At 35.4% G+C, this 16017-nt stretch overlaps 1 protein-coding gene across 1 annotated transcript in view; it reads right to left on the bottom strand.

The window, feature by feature from the left end:
* EML6 (EMAP like 6) overlaps nt 1-16017 on the bottom strand; it is a 286159-nt gene that overhangs the window by 130755 nt on the left and 139387 nt on the right. Inside the window, exons 3-4 of the mRNA XM_074206262.1 lie at nt 12457-12555; nt 664-732 (exon numbers count right to left, since the gene is read on the bottom strand). Of these exons, the coding sequence (XP_074062363.1) occupies nt 664-732; nt 12457-12555 (168 nt within the window). The remainder of the gene's footprint in view (nt 1-663; nt 733-12456; nt 12556-16017) is intronic.

Genomic DNA, 16017 nt, shown 5'->3' with positions numbered 1-16017 from the left:
CTCATGTTTCTAGGGTGATCTGTGTAAAATCAGAAGTAAGGCATGTTGCTTGAGTTAATTTTATTTTCTGTGTAGCACAGGCTGGGTAGTAGAGAACAAAATGGCTCTTTTTTATTTTCCTTTCTGTCTGCCTTCTTGTCTTCCTGTTTTCTTGGTACAGACAGATTTCAAAAAAAAAAAAGTTCTCGTATTTATATGCTGACTGCAATGTGGTTCCTGTCTGCTAAGAAAACATTTCAAAAGATTAAGAAAAATTTCCTGGTTTGAGATACATATAAATGTATTTTCTCCAAACCTTTTTAAAATTATTGTTTCACAGAATTTAAAATACAAGTACTCCAAAAGGTGTAATGCTGAAAATATTCTGAGCTTCACTGCTTAATATTTAATTATATAGAGTGCGCTTTCCAATGCCTGCTAAGTACTTTATTTCAATGCTGTTACTTTCCATTTATGAAAGTCTGCCTTATCAGCTAGAAATAGGTGTGGATAGGTGAAAGACAGAAAAAAGCACTATAGAATTAAAAAAAAAGATTCCTCCCTCCCAAAGATGAATACCTAGCAGTTTCTTCAAATTCCTAAGTACATGTATAAAATAGCTTCACCCAAAATCTGTTATAAATAAAATAAAATAAAATATGAAAGCAATAAAACTAATTTTACCTTAATATGTTTCACTCCACAACTAACCACTCTGTTTGGCTGATATGGATCCCAGGAAATATCAAAAATCTGTTTGGGGGGAAAGTATAAAACGTTATAACAAAATACTTAAAATAGCTACTTTGAAAATTCTGAATATACACTTAAATTTAGTTTTTTCATGTCCTCAGATGTTAACCTCAGCTAAATTGGATACAGTGTTATATCAATTCAGTGCTTTAAAGTTTTGATAAAAAATGGAATGGGTTATATCAGGAATTCTTAACTTGTGGTCCATTGATCTTAGGAATAAATCTCAATAAGTTGTGAATTTTGATGAGTAAAAATTATCTTTGTTTTCACTAACCTTTGATTTCTTTTGCATTCCTATGTATTTTATTTTACACATATTAAAATGTTATTCTGAAAAGAGGTCCATAAGCTTCATGAAACTATCAAAGGAGTCATGACATAAAAAAAAGTTAAGTTTAGATGAAGGAAAAAATCTAGTGATTTTGTCACATTTTCCTCATTTTCTTGGATCTCCTTATTGAAAACTTGAGCTCTCCTGAGCTCAGTTAGAACAAATAAATGGCATTTTCTGTAAGAATATTACAAAGAACCTTCAAATATATCTACAGAAGAAATGCATTTAGTTACTAAAATACTATGGCAATTCATCAATGGTATTTAAGATTCTGTTTATATAAATGATATGAGTAGACTTTGTATTTTTCCAAATATCTTAAAATGCTTCTGCAGAATTTATTTTTGATTCTTTCTGCAGATAACTATAGGTAATACTCGGTTCCTTTTAGAAATGGAAAAAGCAAGACAGAAAGAAACTGATCATCAGAGCAAGAAATAAAATGCAAGTCTTCTGTCTTGTGATCTAAGTGATCTATCTGTTTAAGTAATAATGAAGTTAGTCATGAGTGTTAATAGGGACAGTAATATTTATGTTACACCAGTAAAAAAAAATTAATTTAATCTACAACTACATTCTAGAAAGAACTGAATAGGGTAAATAATATCATAGAAGATAATTATCATTAGGGGAAGCTAGGTGGCGCAGTGGATAGAGCACCGGCCCTGGAGTCAGGAGTATCTGAGTTCAAATCCAGTATCAGACACTTAATAATTACCTAGCTGTGTGGCCTTGGGCAAGCCACTTAACCCCATTGCCTTGCAAAAAATAAAAAATAAAAATAAAATAAAAAAAATATAATTATCATTGCAAAGAAACGTAAGACCTGAAAAGGAGGTGAGTTTGTCACATAGTGAGAATTAGGACAACTAGGAAATATTTGCTCTATTGGTACTCATTCAATATCAAAAGATACAGAAATCCCTCTACATATTGAGTGAATCCCTTCTGAAGGATTTAGAAGGAGACACAGAAGAGCCATGGATGGGTTGCAATGTACACTATTTTATCTATAGTAAAAAAAAAAAAAATCACAGATACAGATTCCTCCAAGTGAATAAATTCAATGACATTCCATTTTGCATTTGCTTCCCTGCCTGGTTTCAACTTCACAGAATAAGCCATCCCTTGGTGTTCCATTCTGTTTCCCCCTTTTTCTGCTTCCTTTGTGTGTCGTCACCCCCTTTAGTCTATAAGTCCCTTGAGAGCAAGAGTTGTCTTTCTTTTTATTAATTGTATCCTTAGGGTTTACGTTTAATAAATGTTTAGTGGATTGGATCAGAGTGGAAAGACTAGTTCCTAAATGAGGTCTAGTCTAATCATCTCTCATTGCTATTGTCTTCCCAATTGTCTTGTATTAACTTTGTGTATGTGCACACACATATAATGTTATATGTTGTTCCATATAAGCTTTGTGAGGGTAGAGACTGCTTTATTATTACCTCTGTATGCCAGATAACTCTCACAATCACAGATATACAACTGGTGCTTAATAATTGCTTATTGAATTAATAAATTGGCAGAGACATAAATGTACCAAAAAATCAGCTTGATTAGCTGTAAACTATTTACTTCTCTTGTTACTTATAACTAAACACAAAGGAAATAATAAGTAACAAGTAAGAGGAAAAAAGGCATGGAGAACAAAGAAAAAATAAAATGATATTCAGAAGAAATTTTCAGAGGAATTTAGAAGGAATAGACTCATAGAATCATTAAATTCTTTCCTTTAGTAAGATTTTCTTAGCTCAAAATGTTCTTCCCAATTTCAGTTTTCCATATCCATGCCAAGATAATAGGCCCAATACTGTCATTAGATATTGATTCAGTTTATGCTATAAAATGAAGTTCTGGTGTAGAAAGAGTATTTAAGGCACAAATAAGAGATTGTAGTATAACAATATAATTGTTATATTTGACATGTTATTCGTAAGTGTGAATAAATTATATCTAATCATATGCTAAAGGCCAGCATCTTTGGAAAACTCGACAGTGGTCACTGAATTGGAAAGGGTCAGTTTATGTTCCAATAGCAAAGAAAGGCAATGACAAGCAATGTTCAAATTACCGAAGGATTGTACTTATTTCACATGCCAGTAAGGTTATGGATAATATTCTGCAAGCTAAGTTTCAATGACATGTGAAGTGATAATGACCAGAAAAGCGGCCTGCTTTTCTAAGAGGCAGATATTTACTGAATTATAAAGAAACCAAGGAATTTCCATGAAAACATCTACTTTCACTTCATTGACTACACTAAAAACCTTTGACTGTGTAGATCACAAGAAAATGTATCATCCCACTTGTCTCCTGAAGAACATGGAAGCAGGTCAAAAAGCCACAGTTATTACCAAAAATGGAACAACTGATTGGTTTAAGATGGGAAAAGGAACATGAGAGGACTGCATTGTCACCTTATTTATTTAGCTTATATACAAAATGCATCAAGGGAAATACTAGGCTTGATGACCTAAAAATTTTAATTAAGGTTACTGGGAGAAATACTGACAGTCTTAGATATGGAGATGATACCATTCTGATGGCAGAAAGTGAGAAGGGATTAAGATGAGTATGAAAACGGAGATGGAAAAATGATTTGAAGTTTAACTTCAAAAAATCTAAGATCTTGGCAACTGGTTCTTCATTTCTTCACAGTTAGAGGGAGGAGAAATGGAAGCAATGTCAGATTTATATTCTTGGGCTCAAGATCACTGAAGATGGAAACTTGTGGTCATGAAATTAAAAGACATTTCCTCCTTGGAAGAAAATATGGTAAATCTGAACAGAATATTAACAGCAAAGCCAACACCTTGGGGACAAAGGTCCATATAGTCAAAGATAAGGGTTTTTTTTAGTAGCGATAGATGACTGAGAATTGGATTGTAAGGAAAGTTGGACACTTTAGAATTGTGGTGCTGGAGAAGACTTTTTTGAGAGTCCCTTGAAGAGCAAGGAGATCAAATCAGTTAATACTTAAAGAAATTAATTAAAATTATTTGTCGAATGAAAAATACCAAAGTTAAAGTATCAACAGCTTAAAGAAGATGTGACTCATTGGAAAAGATCTTTTTGGGAAAGACTAAAGCCAAAGGGAAAAGGGAATGGCAGAGGATGAGATGGATAAAAAAATGTCTTGAAAACAACACACATGAACTTGGACAGATTTTGAGAAATAGTGGAGGAAAGGAGCATTAGAACCCAAAGAATCAGACATTGTTGAACAATTGAACAAGTGAAGAGTAGCACAGTATTCAGAGCCTAAGAGTCAGATTGTCCTGGTCCTGTGGCTTGTCTCTGACATGCTCTAAATGTATGATACTGGGTGAGTTACTTAAATTCAGTGTTCCTTTGGTTGTAGATTTGCATTGGTAAAAGGCATTTCCTCACCAGGAGTTTGCTGGATCAATGAAATAACACTTCTTGCCTTGAGTTTCTTAACTATTATTCTCCTCTCTATCCTCACTGGACACTAGGGAAGAATAAAACAAATGTGGGGTTTCTTCTCTCATTGCTGATGAGAAATAATCACTATTGAATTTCCAATTGGTCCATTCCAATTGTTATGTTTGTCTCCTTTCCTTTTCATCTATGAATGCTCTTGAGAAGGATTGATTTGTAAGATTTCATGATTAGCATCCTTTAGACTTATCATTTTTAGCTATTTTTGAGTCTTCAGGATAGTTTAATTCATTTAGCATCTTAGATATTTCCAAATGGAGAAGTAGGTCTCCTGTACAGATGCAATTTTGGTATATTTTCTTAGAGCTATGACATCTATTATAAATTAGTAAATTAACATTCTGACTTATAAGTCAGCCTTCTATTGGTGTGGTTGGTGTGACAATTTGTTGTGAGAACTATCCATCCCAGACCTCAGAGGCAGAAGATCTTATCTTTATAGTACAATTTGAATCAAGATAACTAATCCAAAGGAATCCCTAAGATTCACAATTCTCCACACACTAATTTATTCTGTATAAAAAACGTTTATCCTAAAAATGACAGTATATTTAATATTTAATGAATTTTCAGCAGTCACCTATTTAAATCACAGCATTTCAATGGTTCTGTAAACTGCATTTCTCCCCCAGTGCAAATGGAGGCAACTTATCCTTGCTCTCTTCTCTGTTTTGGTGATAGTTCTGTCCATCTGATTATCATTCATTTTCAAAGCATGACTAGCTCAATGCCTTGTCTATTATATATTCCCTTAAAGATGTATTTTAGGATGCTTTTTGAAATTAACTCATTGTGTGTACTACTAGCCTGCACCCACCAAGTCCCTGCAATTGTGACTCTTCTGAGATTAGGGCTCCCTGTGATTTGTAGACATTTACCATTAACCAGTTTGATATCGATGTTTTTAAAAAATGTTATATACACTATATACATATACATATACATGTATACATTTATAGCCGTGTACACCATAGAGTCATTAAAAGTATGGTTCAGTTGCCTAAAGGTGACCAGGCCAATTTGCAATTTACATTCAGTTGTAGAACTACCTCATTTTGGAGAACATAGCAAATTCAATTCTATTCAACAAACTACAGCAACTAAAGGTAGTAATAAGACATTTTAAAAATCAAGAAATTCTAGAAAAACAAAACAGTGAAGCAAAAATGTGAATTATTCAAAACATTGTTGAGAAATATTCTTTTTTTATCATTGTTTTTATTATGAATTTTTTTAGTTTTTTCCCCTAATCTTGCTTCCTTCCCCCCCAACCCTCCACAGAAGTCAGTCTGTTAGTCTTTACACTGTTTACATGATATACATTGATCTAAGTTGAATGTGATGAGAGAGAAATCATATCCTTAAAGGAAGAAAAATAAAGTATTGTGCTTGATTGTTGCACTAATGAAATAAGCAGGTCCATCAAGACTGGTCATCAGCCCCATGCTGCTGCTAGGGTGCACAATGCTCCTCTGGTTCTGCTCATTTTGCACAGCATCAGTCCATGCAAATCTTTCCAGGCTTCCCTGAATTTCCATCCCTCCTGGCTTCTAATAGAACAATTGTGTTCCATCACATATCTATACCACATTTTGTTAAGCCTTTCCCAATTGAAGGACATTTACATTAATTTCCAATTCTTTGCCACCACAAACAGAGCTGCTATGAATAATTTTGTATGAGTGATTTTTTATACCTTACTAAAATATTCTTGTTTAAGAGTAAACATAATACCCCTCCCCCCAAAAAATAGACCTTCATGAGAAATAAAGGAAAGAGAAAAAAATGTGTTTCAGTCTGTTTTGATACCATCAGCTCTGTCTCAGATGGATCACATTTATTTTTTAGGTTTCTGCAAGGTAATAGGGTTAAGTGACTTGTTCAAGACCACACAGCTAGGTCAGATTTGAACTCAGGTACTCCTGACTCCAGGGCATGTGCTCTATCCACTGAGCCACTTAGCCACCCCCTGGATCACATCATAAAAGTTACTTCCATATTTTTGCACTGTTGCTGTTGCTGTTGCTGATTGTAATTCCCTCCATCCATTCCTCCCCACTACCATCTATTATATTTTCTCTCTCCTTTCACTCTATCCCTCTTCTAAAATGTGCTGTAGGGTAGCTGAGCAGTGCAGCAGACTGATCACCGGCTGTGGGACCAAGAGGCCCCGAGCCCATATACTACCCCTGAGACCCAGCAACCACTCAGCCCCGTGGTTCTAGACAGGCTACCCAATCCCAGTCCCTTCAAGAAGTAAAAAAGAAAATGTGTTATAGTTGACTATTCTCTCCTATGATCTACCCTCTCCTCTATCACCCACATCTCCCCCTTCCCCTTCCCCCCCCTTTTTACTGTAGGTGTCTATACCCTATTGAGCATGTGTGCTGTTTCCTCTGAGTCATTTCTGATGAGAGTGAAGGTTCCCTCATTCCTCCTTGCCTTCCTCCCTTCCATACCATTGCAAAAGCTCATTGAAAAAAAATAACTTTTTTTACAAAATATCTAAGCCTATTCCACCTCTTCTTTCCCTTACTCCCTGTGCATTTCCCTTTTAGCCATTGACTCCATCCTTATATCTTCAAATTCATCTCTCTCCTATGTTTCATCTATAAAAGCTCCTTCTACCTGCTCTATAATATGAGAAGTTTCATATGAGTAACATCAGCATCATTTTTCTTTGCAGGAATATGTGCAGTTCATTATCATGAGGGGTCCCTCATATTTTACCCTTTTTCTCCACTCTCTATGCTTCTTCTGAGTCCTGTATTTGAAGGTCAAACTTTCTGTTCAGCTTGGGTCATTTCAACAGGAACATTTGAAATCCCCCTGGTTCATTAAAAGTTCATCTTTTCCCCTGGAAGAGGATGTTCAGTTTCACTGGGTGGTTGATTCTCAGTTGCATTCCAAGCTCTTTTGCCTTCTGGAATATGATATTCCAAGCCCTATGAGCCCTTAATGTAGTTGCTGCTAATTTTCTGTGATCCCTGACTACAGTTCCATGATATCTGAATTGTGTCCTTCTGGCTGCTTGTAATATTTTTCTCTTTGACTTGGGAGTTCTGAAACTGGGGGCTATTTTTGGGGGATCTCTTTCCAGGGGAGATCGGTGGGTTCTCTCAATTTCTATTTTGCCCTCTGCTTCTAGAATATCAGGGCAATTTTCCTGCAAGATTTCTTTAAAAATGAGGTCAAGGCTCTTTTCCTGATCATGACTTTCAGGTATCCCAATAATTTTTAAATTATCTTTCCTGAATCTGTTTTCCAGATCAGTTGTTTTTTTCAATGAGATGTTTCACATTTTCTTCTAATTTTTCATTCTTTTGGTGTTGAAGTATTGTGACTTGATTTCTCACAAAGTCATCAGCTTCCTTTAGCTCCATTCTACATCCAAAACATTTTTTTTTCCTCAGAGAACTTTCTTATATCCTTTTCCATCTGGCCAATTCTGCTTTTTTTTTTTTTAAAGCATTCTTCTCCTCAATAACTTTTTGAACTGTTTTGTCCTTTGACCTATGCTTGTTTTGGGTTTTTTTTAGTTTTTTTTTGCAAGGCAAGTGGGGTTAAATGACTTGCCCAAGGCCACACAGCTAAGTAATTATTAAGTGTCTGAGACCAGATTTGAACCCAGGTACTCCTGACTCCAAGGCCAGTACTTTATCCACTAAGCCACCTAGCTGCCCCCATGCTGGTTTTTAACATGTTATTTTCTTCAGTTTTTTTTAATCTCCTTGACTAAGCTGCTGACCTCTTTTTCATATTTTTCCTGCATCTCTCTTATTTCTTTTCCAATTTTTCTTCTCTCTTACTTGATTTTCAAAATCTTTTGTGAGCTCTGTTATAACCTGATCCCAATTTCTGTTTTTCATGGAGTCTTTAGATGCAGGAGCTTGTACATCCTCATCTTCAAATTGAGGAGGTCTCTTGGGATCATAGACAAATAATTTTTCAATGGTATTCCTCTTTTTTCTCTGTTTACTCATTTCTCCAGCCTGTGCCTGGTTTTGGGGTGCTTTCTGAGCTTTTGAGTATTATTGGAACACCTGCTTTGGGGTTTTTTTGGTACACCCCACTGGGACCTTTATTCCTCCCAGGGCATATGCTCTCTCTCGCCTGTGCTTTGATATGTAGATGACCACAGGAGCTCCCCTCTGCCCTGGAGCTGTGAGGAGGATCCCTGTTATCTTAGTATGGAAAGCCAAACTTCAACCTGGATCTGAATGTGGGCAAACAGAAGAGTCCTGCCCCAGGGAGAGCAGAGAGTTTTCTGCAGTCTCCCCTGACCCCCTTACTGTCTGTGGGCTATGCTCTGGAGATGCAGGCTGGGTTTCCTCCAATTCTCGCTGCAGGTTCTGTGGTTAGTGCTCCTCACTCCATACTCATTTTGGTGTAGCAGAGTTCTCTCATGGCCCCTTCAAGCTGTTGCCAATGATCCCTGGGCTGGGCTGGGCTTTGCTGCAGCTGCGGCTTTTTTCCAACCCCTAGTCCTGGTGAAATACACCTTCCCATGGAACTTCTAAGTTATCTTGGCCTGGCAAAATTATCACTCAGTCTTTCTGTGGCTTCTGCCCCTCTAAATTTTGGCTAGAGTCATAATTTGTTGGCTTTTGGAGTTTGAGGGGAAGGAGTTTCTGGGAAATGCTGCCTTCCCTCTGCCATCTTGGCTCTGCCCTGAGAAATATTAATTCTTATAGACTGAAAGTAGTTATCCTACTCCCTCTTGCCTGATTCTATGCAATTATTATTAAATTGTATCTTACTGAATTAAATAGGAGCTGTACATAGACAAGAAAAAGATGTTTGGGGGGTGGCAAGGTACTACAGTGGATAGAGCACTGGCCCTGGAGTCAGGAGTTCCTGAGTTCAAATCCAGCCTCAGACACTAATAATTACCTAGCTGTGTGGCCTTGGGCAAGCCACTTAACCCCATTTGCCTTGTAAAAAACAACCAAAAAAAGATATTTAGGTCATTATATTTAACTTATAACTTAAAGCTAGCTCCATAAAAAGAAGTCCTAGAGGGGCAGCTAGGTGATACAGTGGATAGAACACCGGCCCTGGAGTTGAGAGGACCTGAGTTCAAATGCAACCTCAGACACTTAATAATTACCTAGCTGTGTGACCTTGGACAAGTCACTTAACTCTATTGCCTGGCCCCCCAAAAAATCCTTAGAAGCACTGATTACCAAGAGTAGATGTGATTCATTAAGAGCACGTCATACCAAATTAATCTTATACGGAAGTAGTTCTTGCCAATTCTAACTCATCTGTCAGTGAAAGATTGCACTGTCTTGTCTCATCCAGGAGCTTATCCATTTGAAATACAATTTTTTCCTACTAATTTTCCTTATCCACTTATCCGTTTTTCTGCTACCTCTAAACCTGTTCAGATCTGCATCCTTTAAAAAGCTTCACTTAACTTATTATCTCCTCAACTAATCATTTTTCTTTTTCCTTTCACAGACAAACTCCTAGGTGGGGATGGTGGTAAATTATCTATTCCCATTAATTCTACTTTGTCATCTGTCAAACATTTGCTCAGTCCAATGTAATTTGGCTTCCATATCCACTACTCTACGGAAATTACTCTCTACAAGGTTATCAATCATCTCTTTTCTGTTAAATACAATAACCTCCTCTTATTTTTCATCATTTTTTCAATATATCTTCAAAGTTTGACACAAATGAAGCCATGTGTATCCTTTCCTCTCTTGGTTTTTAGATACTGCTGTCATCAAGTTCTCTTCTAACCCATCAAACAAAAACTCTCTTGTTTTTATAAGTTCATTTTCCATATTCTGCCCTATGTAAAGATGTTATAGATCTCCTAGACCTCTTTTTCTAAGCTCTCAGTGATTTAATTAATTGTAATATATTCAATTTCCATCTCCATGCAGTTGATTCCCCACTCTATAATATCCAGCCTAAAAATCTCCTGAGTTCCAGACTTGAATCTCCAATTGCCTGTTTGATACCTCCACTTTGTATGTCCTATAGCTACCTTAAACTCATTGTATTCCCCACAGAATTGTCTATCTTTCTAAATCCATGGTTCCCCCTTCCTTGTGTATTTGTGTTAAAGGTACCACCATTCTTAAGAACATGTCTGCCAGCTCAAAAACCTTACAAAAAATGATTACTGAAAATTACTTTTGCATGTAGCTAGAAAAACAAATAAAAATATTAAAAAAGAACCAAGATTTGCAACTTAAAATTCTTTACTCCTCTTCAACCTCCATATTCAATTAGTTGCCAAGTCTTGTCAATTCCATGTTCTCAATATCTTTCATTGTCCTCTCAGTTATACAAGTCTAAGCCCTCATCACTTTTTTCAAATTTTATTTAGTTTACTGTGAACTTAAGAAAGTATTTTCATAACACAGTAGAATTAAAAAATTGAGTTTACATCAGACTGTAAATATATTATTTACAATTTGCTATTTGTTTAAAATATAATAAAATTATCATGTAACTTTCTTTTTCCTTTTTCTTTTTTTTCTTTTTTTTGGGGGTGGTGGGGATTTTCAAGGCAATAGGGGCTTAAGTGATTTGCCTAAGGTCACACAGCAAAGTAATTATTAAGTGACTAACTGAATTTGAACTCAAATCTTCCTGACTCCAGGGTCACTACCATTGACACAAAAATGTGTCCTCATCACTTCTTGACTAGACTGTGACAATCACCTCCTACTTTGTTTCCCTGAATTTAAGTATCTCCCTCTCTAATACATTCTCCACACAGCTTTCAGATATTACCATCTTATTCCTCAATTTTAAAATTTTTGGTTAAATTCCCTTTAGGTGAAAATACAAACTAATCTCTTTGGTATTTACTATACCTTTTAAATCTGTCTCCTGTTTTTCCAGAAGATGGGAATTCAATTCTGTCCTCAGATTCTTATTAGCTGTTATCATGAAACTTCTGCATAATCAGGCTAATAATAGTACCTACCTTAGAGGGTTTGGTGATTAAATAAGATAATATTTGTAAAGGCCTTAGCACAATACATAAAAATGCTTATTTCTCTCCATCCCTTCCTTATACACAATTCATTTCCTACCTCTGAGTCTTTGCATACATGAATTGTGCATCATGACTTAAAAGGTCTCCTTGGTCAGTTCCCATTCATGGAAATCTTAATTCCAAGCTTCATCTACTTTAAGTGACCTTTCTCATTGCCTCAGCTTTTAAGTACTCCCTAGTTCCTTTTTTTTTTTTTTTTTGCAAGGCATTGGGGTTTGCCCAAGGCCACAGCTAGGTAATTATTAAGTGTCTGAGGCCAGATTTGAAATTGCATCTTCTTGACCTCAGAGCTGGTTCTTTACCAACTGTGCTACCTAACTGCCTCTCCCCAGTTCCTTTTAATCACTGTATATTAGATATGTCTCTAAAGTGTACATGTATATAAACATGCATACATATGTTTACATATTTATATTATGCATTTATTTATCTGTGAACATGCTGTATTCTAGAAAAAATAAGCTCCTTAAGAATATAAACTGACTCATATTTATATTTCTATCCTATGTGACAGGGCATGGCAAGTAGGGAGATGCTTAACTAATGTTTGTTAATTGATTGACTAGAGGAAACATCTTTATACATCTAGTATACTTTTATTAAACAATGAATTAAGAGGCAATTAGGAGGTTCAATGGATAGAGCACTGGCCCTGATGTCAGGAGGATCTGAGGTCAATTTCAGCCTCAGCCATGTGACACTGTGTGACCTTGGACAAGTCACTTACCCCCCATTGTCTCACAAAAAAAATAAGAAAAAATGAATAAAACAATAACTTCAAAAGAATTTAAATTGTTAAAAACAAAAGGCATTTCAAAAATCCTAAGGACATCTTACATGCACATGTACACAGAAAGAAATTTTGTATGTTTTCATTATGCATGATTCAGTACAGTATAATTACCCTATCAGAATGGCCAGTTGCTGTTGCCAGTAGTTTTCCTTTCTTCCAGTCCCAAATGCAGACTGTGTTTTTGGCATCCAGTCCCACAGAGGCTAAACGCTAAAAAAAGAACAACAATCTTGTCAATTGATGATTATGACAAAGATTTTTTTTTCTTTTCAGAATATCATTTATGCAAGGCAATTTTTCCAATTTAGGCAAAATGAAGACAAATGCTATTGTATGTCTAGTACTAATCTATGCTGAAAATTCAATGATAATTGGCAAGGGTTGTAAAGTGATTAAACAAATCAAAGTTATCACAAACTGGTATTAATCTTAGTTTTAGATTTTTTCCCAAACAGCTTTGGCTGACATCAGTTGAAATCATAAAGGAAGGCAAATTGAGGGCAATGTTTAATTCAGTATTGGATTAAACAATCCAGGTTTCTTAAGTCAAGAAATTTAATAAAACTATTGAAATTGAAGAAGAAAAACATCATGTCTTAAATCTTTTAAAAGAGGAGAGAATATATATATGATGTATCCATTATTCTAAATTGTTAATAATTCATATACTTTTAATAAACTGAAGAATTAATTACACTTAATAAAACTAATTTCGTTTTCAAATCTCTGGTTGAAATACTTATTTAGGACCAGAATTTTTCTTCCAATGAAAATCATCAAAATGGTGGAGTCTAACCCAGGATCTACCTCTGCTAACTGGTATTTTATTTTGGACAAATTAATGTCTCTTAGTCTCAGTATCCATAGCTGTAAAATATAAGTGATCATTACTTCCCTCCCAGTCCTCCTAGAATCATTTTGAGGAGTGACTGAAGTAATACATGTAAAAGTAGACTATAAACATGGAAGCATAATCCAAAACAATTTACTTCCTTTTCCATTGATGAAGGGAATGCCATTACCAACAAAATGATAGTTTAATGACAAAATCAAAGTAACATTTTTGCCTATATATGTTAACCCTACAACTCCATCCTAACTACTGAGATTCTATTGGCAGTCTCCCCTCAGGACTCTGAGGTCTTGTTTGTTTGGGACCCTCATTGGTCTTATTGGAGATATTTAGCATATAAATAATATACAGTACTGTCCATGTTTAGATAGGGTGTTAAAAGAATCATTTAGGGCTCATTCTGAAATTTTTTCTTGAGGGCTCCAAATTTCCATTTCTACCACTAGAGGGAATGACTAGATGATGCCATTTTCTCACATGTGATGCATATGAAAGTGGGATAATTTACTTTTACTCCAAAGCTATCCCATTGCCTCAAGCATAGTGGAAAGGTTAGTCTTAGAATCAGGAAGAGACCTAACTGATCATTAGGAAGTCACTTAGCTGTTCAGTAGCCCAACCCAGGGAACTCTTTAAGACTAAAAATTAAAGATGATGCATGGATATGTTTTGGTAGAGCAGGTGCCTCACTGTGGGAACTTGATAATACTGATAAAATCTGATAAAAAATTAAAATGTTTCTTTATAAATAAGAATGAAGTGGATGATGTCTTTCATTTATTTCTTTTGCCGCTGGTGAAAGGTATGCCATTACCAACAAAATGACAGATTAATGAAAGAATAAAAGTATTATTTTTGCCTATATGTATTATTTGCCTATATATATTATTTTGCCTACAATTGCCTATATAGATATATTATTTTTGCCTAAAACTTCATCCTATCTACCCTCAGGACTCTCGGGGTCTTGTTCTCTACTCTTCCACTGAGCCTAATTTCTAGCCATCTGTCTCCCAACAGAACTCTTCTAAAAGCTCTCTCCCAATTAGAATGTGAGCTCTAAGCAAAGGGGACTGTCTTACTTTTCTATTTGTATCCACAGTGCTGAGCTAATTGCAAGCTTGCCATCTACAACGTCTTTTAATCTATGCTTTTCCAAGTCATACTCATAATAAAGGCAAGACTGTAGACCTTGCCAACCTCATCCACAGGAGCATTACTGCCTGTTCAAAAGAGATTCCCAATTCAGTGGCACACAGCACCTGTGAGGTTTCTGGGGTTTGTTTGTTTTTTAGCTCAGTCCTCAAAATGTATAGGAGATACAGGTTCTATATCCTCATCCTCTTCCTCAAGGGTAGTATGGTAACTCTGTGGGAGAAGGTATCCTGTACATGCACTGGGGGATTCTTTTGTTAATACATTTACTATGCTGTTTGACTAAAGTCTTTTGTTTTAATCTCAGATTCTTAGTCTGGTTAGTTAAAAAAAAAAAAAAACCAAAAAACAAAACCAAAAATGCTCCAGGTTTGCATGATTCAAATCTCTGGTAGCTTTTTCTGGCTACTCATAGGTGAAGGGACATCTCAGGTATTATTCTTTTAAAAAGAAAATCCATGGGGCAGCTAGGTGGTGAAGTGGATAAGGCACCTGCCCTGGGGTCAGGAGCACCTGGGTTCAAATCCGGTCTCAGACACTTAATAATTACCTAGCTGTGTGGCCTTGGGCAAGCCACTTAACACCATTTGCCTTGTCAAAATCTAAAAAAAAATCCACAAAATTATTTCAAATAAGTGAAACCAGTTTTCACAGAACATAAGAAGTTAGCAAGTACAGCCCTAGCCAATGCATAAACTCACTCTAGATTCTAGAAGTAGCCATTCAGCCTGTGCTGGAGTATGTTGGAGTCAGTTTATTCTATTACTTGAATTTAAAAAAAATAAATCCATTTAGTAATTTCATTGAACATTCCTCTAACTACTTTAAAGGCATTTTTATGACCTTTCTTCAGTTGTGAAGTGACACACCATTTGCTATTTGCCTATTTCTAAATATCATTAGATCCCATTGGACTCTGACCAGGGAATAAGTGTATTTGCTGAAGCAATAGGCAACAATGAGTCAGGAAATGAATCATGGGAATCAACTAGAAAGACATTTTCATCTATTGGCAAGTAAGTATCACGGATTATTTGATTTCCCTAACAAAAAGGTTTTGGGATTCTAACATAAAACAAAGGCATTCTATAATAAAGGGATTCTAATATAAAATAAAGGTAAGAAAATAAAAGTCTCTCATCTCATTTAATGGGGTTTTTTAGATACTACAGAATAGGTATTGATAAAGAAATGCTTAGAAAAACATCCTTGCAACAACATTAAAGTAAATATGAATATCTATTAAGTCTGCCTGTAAGTGTAAAAAAGGCTAAAGTAGATGAAAAGTCAAAATAATAAATATTTATATATAAAATATAAGCACATAAACTATATATGAAAATGAACTCACACTAACCCAATTTACAAAGCTATATAAAATACACTCTGTGAATAATAGCTTCTATTTACCTAGTACTTTAAGATTTTTAATGAGTTTTACATACATTATCTCATTTGGTAGTCAAGACAACCTCAAGTACTAATATCACTGTCTTACAGATGAGGAAACTTGCATAAAATTTGGGCATGATCACTGCTAAGTCAAAGGTTTGCTTTTGACTTAGTTTCTAATTTTGAATCAGAGGCAAGATTCAAATTCAAATGTGCCATGAATGCAAATCTAAAATCTTTTCCAATATAACTGCATTATTTTTGTCTTCAGT

Source organism: Macrotis lagotis, chromosome 1, assembly GCF_037893015.1.
Source record: "Macrotis lagotis isolate mMagLag1 chromosome 1, bilby.v1.9.chrom.fasta, whole genome shotgun sequence".
Taxonomy (NCBI): Eukaryota; Metazoa; Chordata; class Mammalia; order Peramelemorphia; family Peramelidae; genus Macrotis; species Macrotis lagotis.
This window is presented reverse-complemented; position numbering and strand designations above follow the sequence as displayed.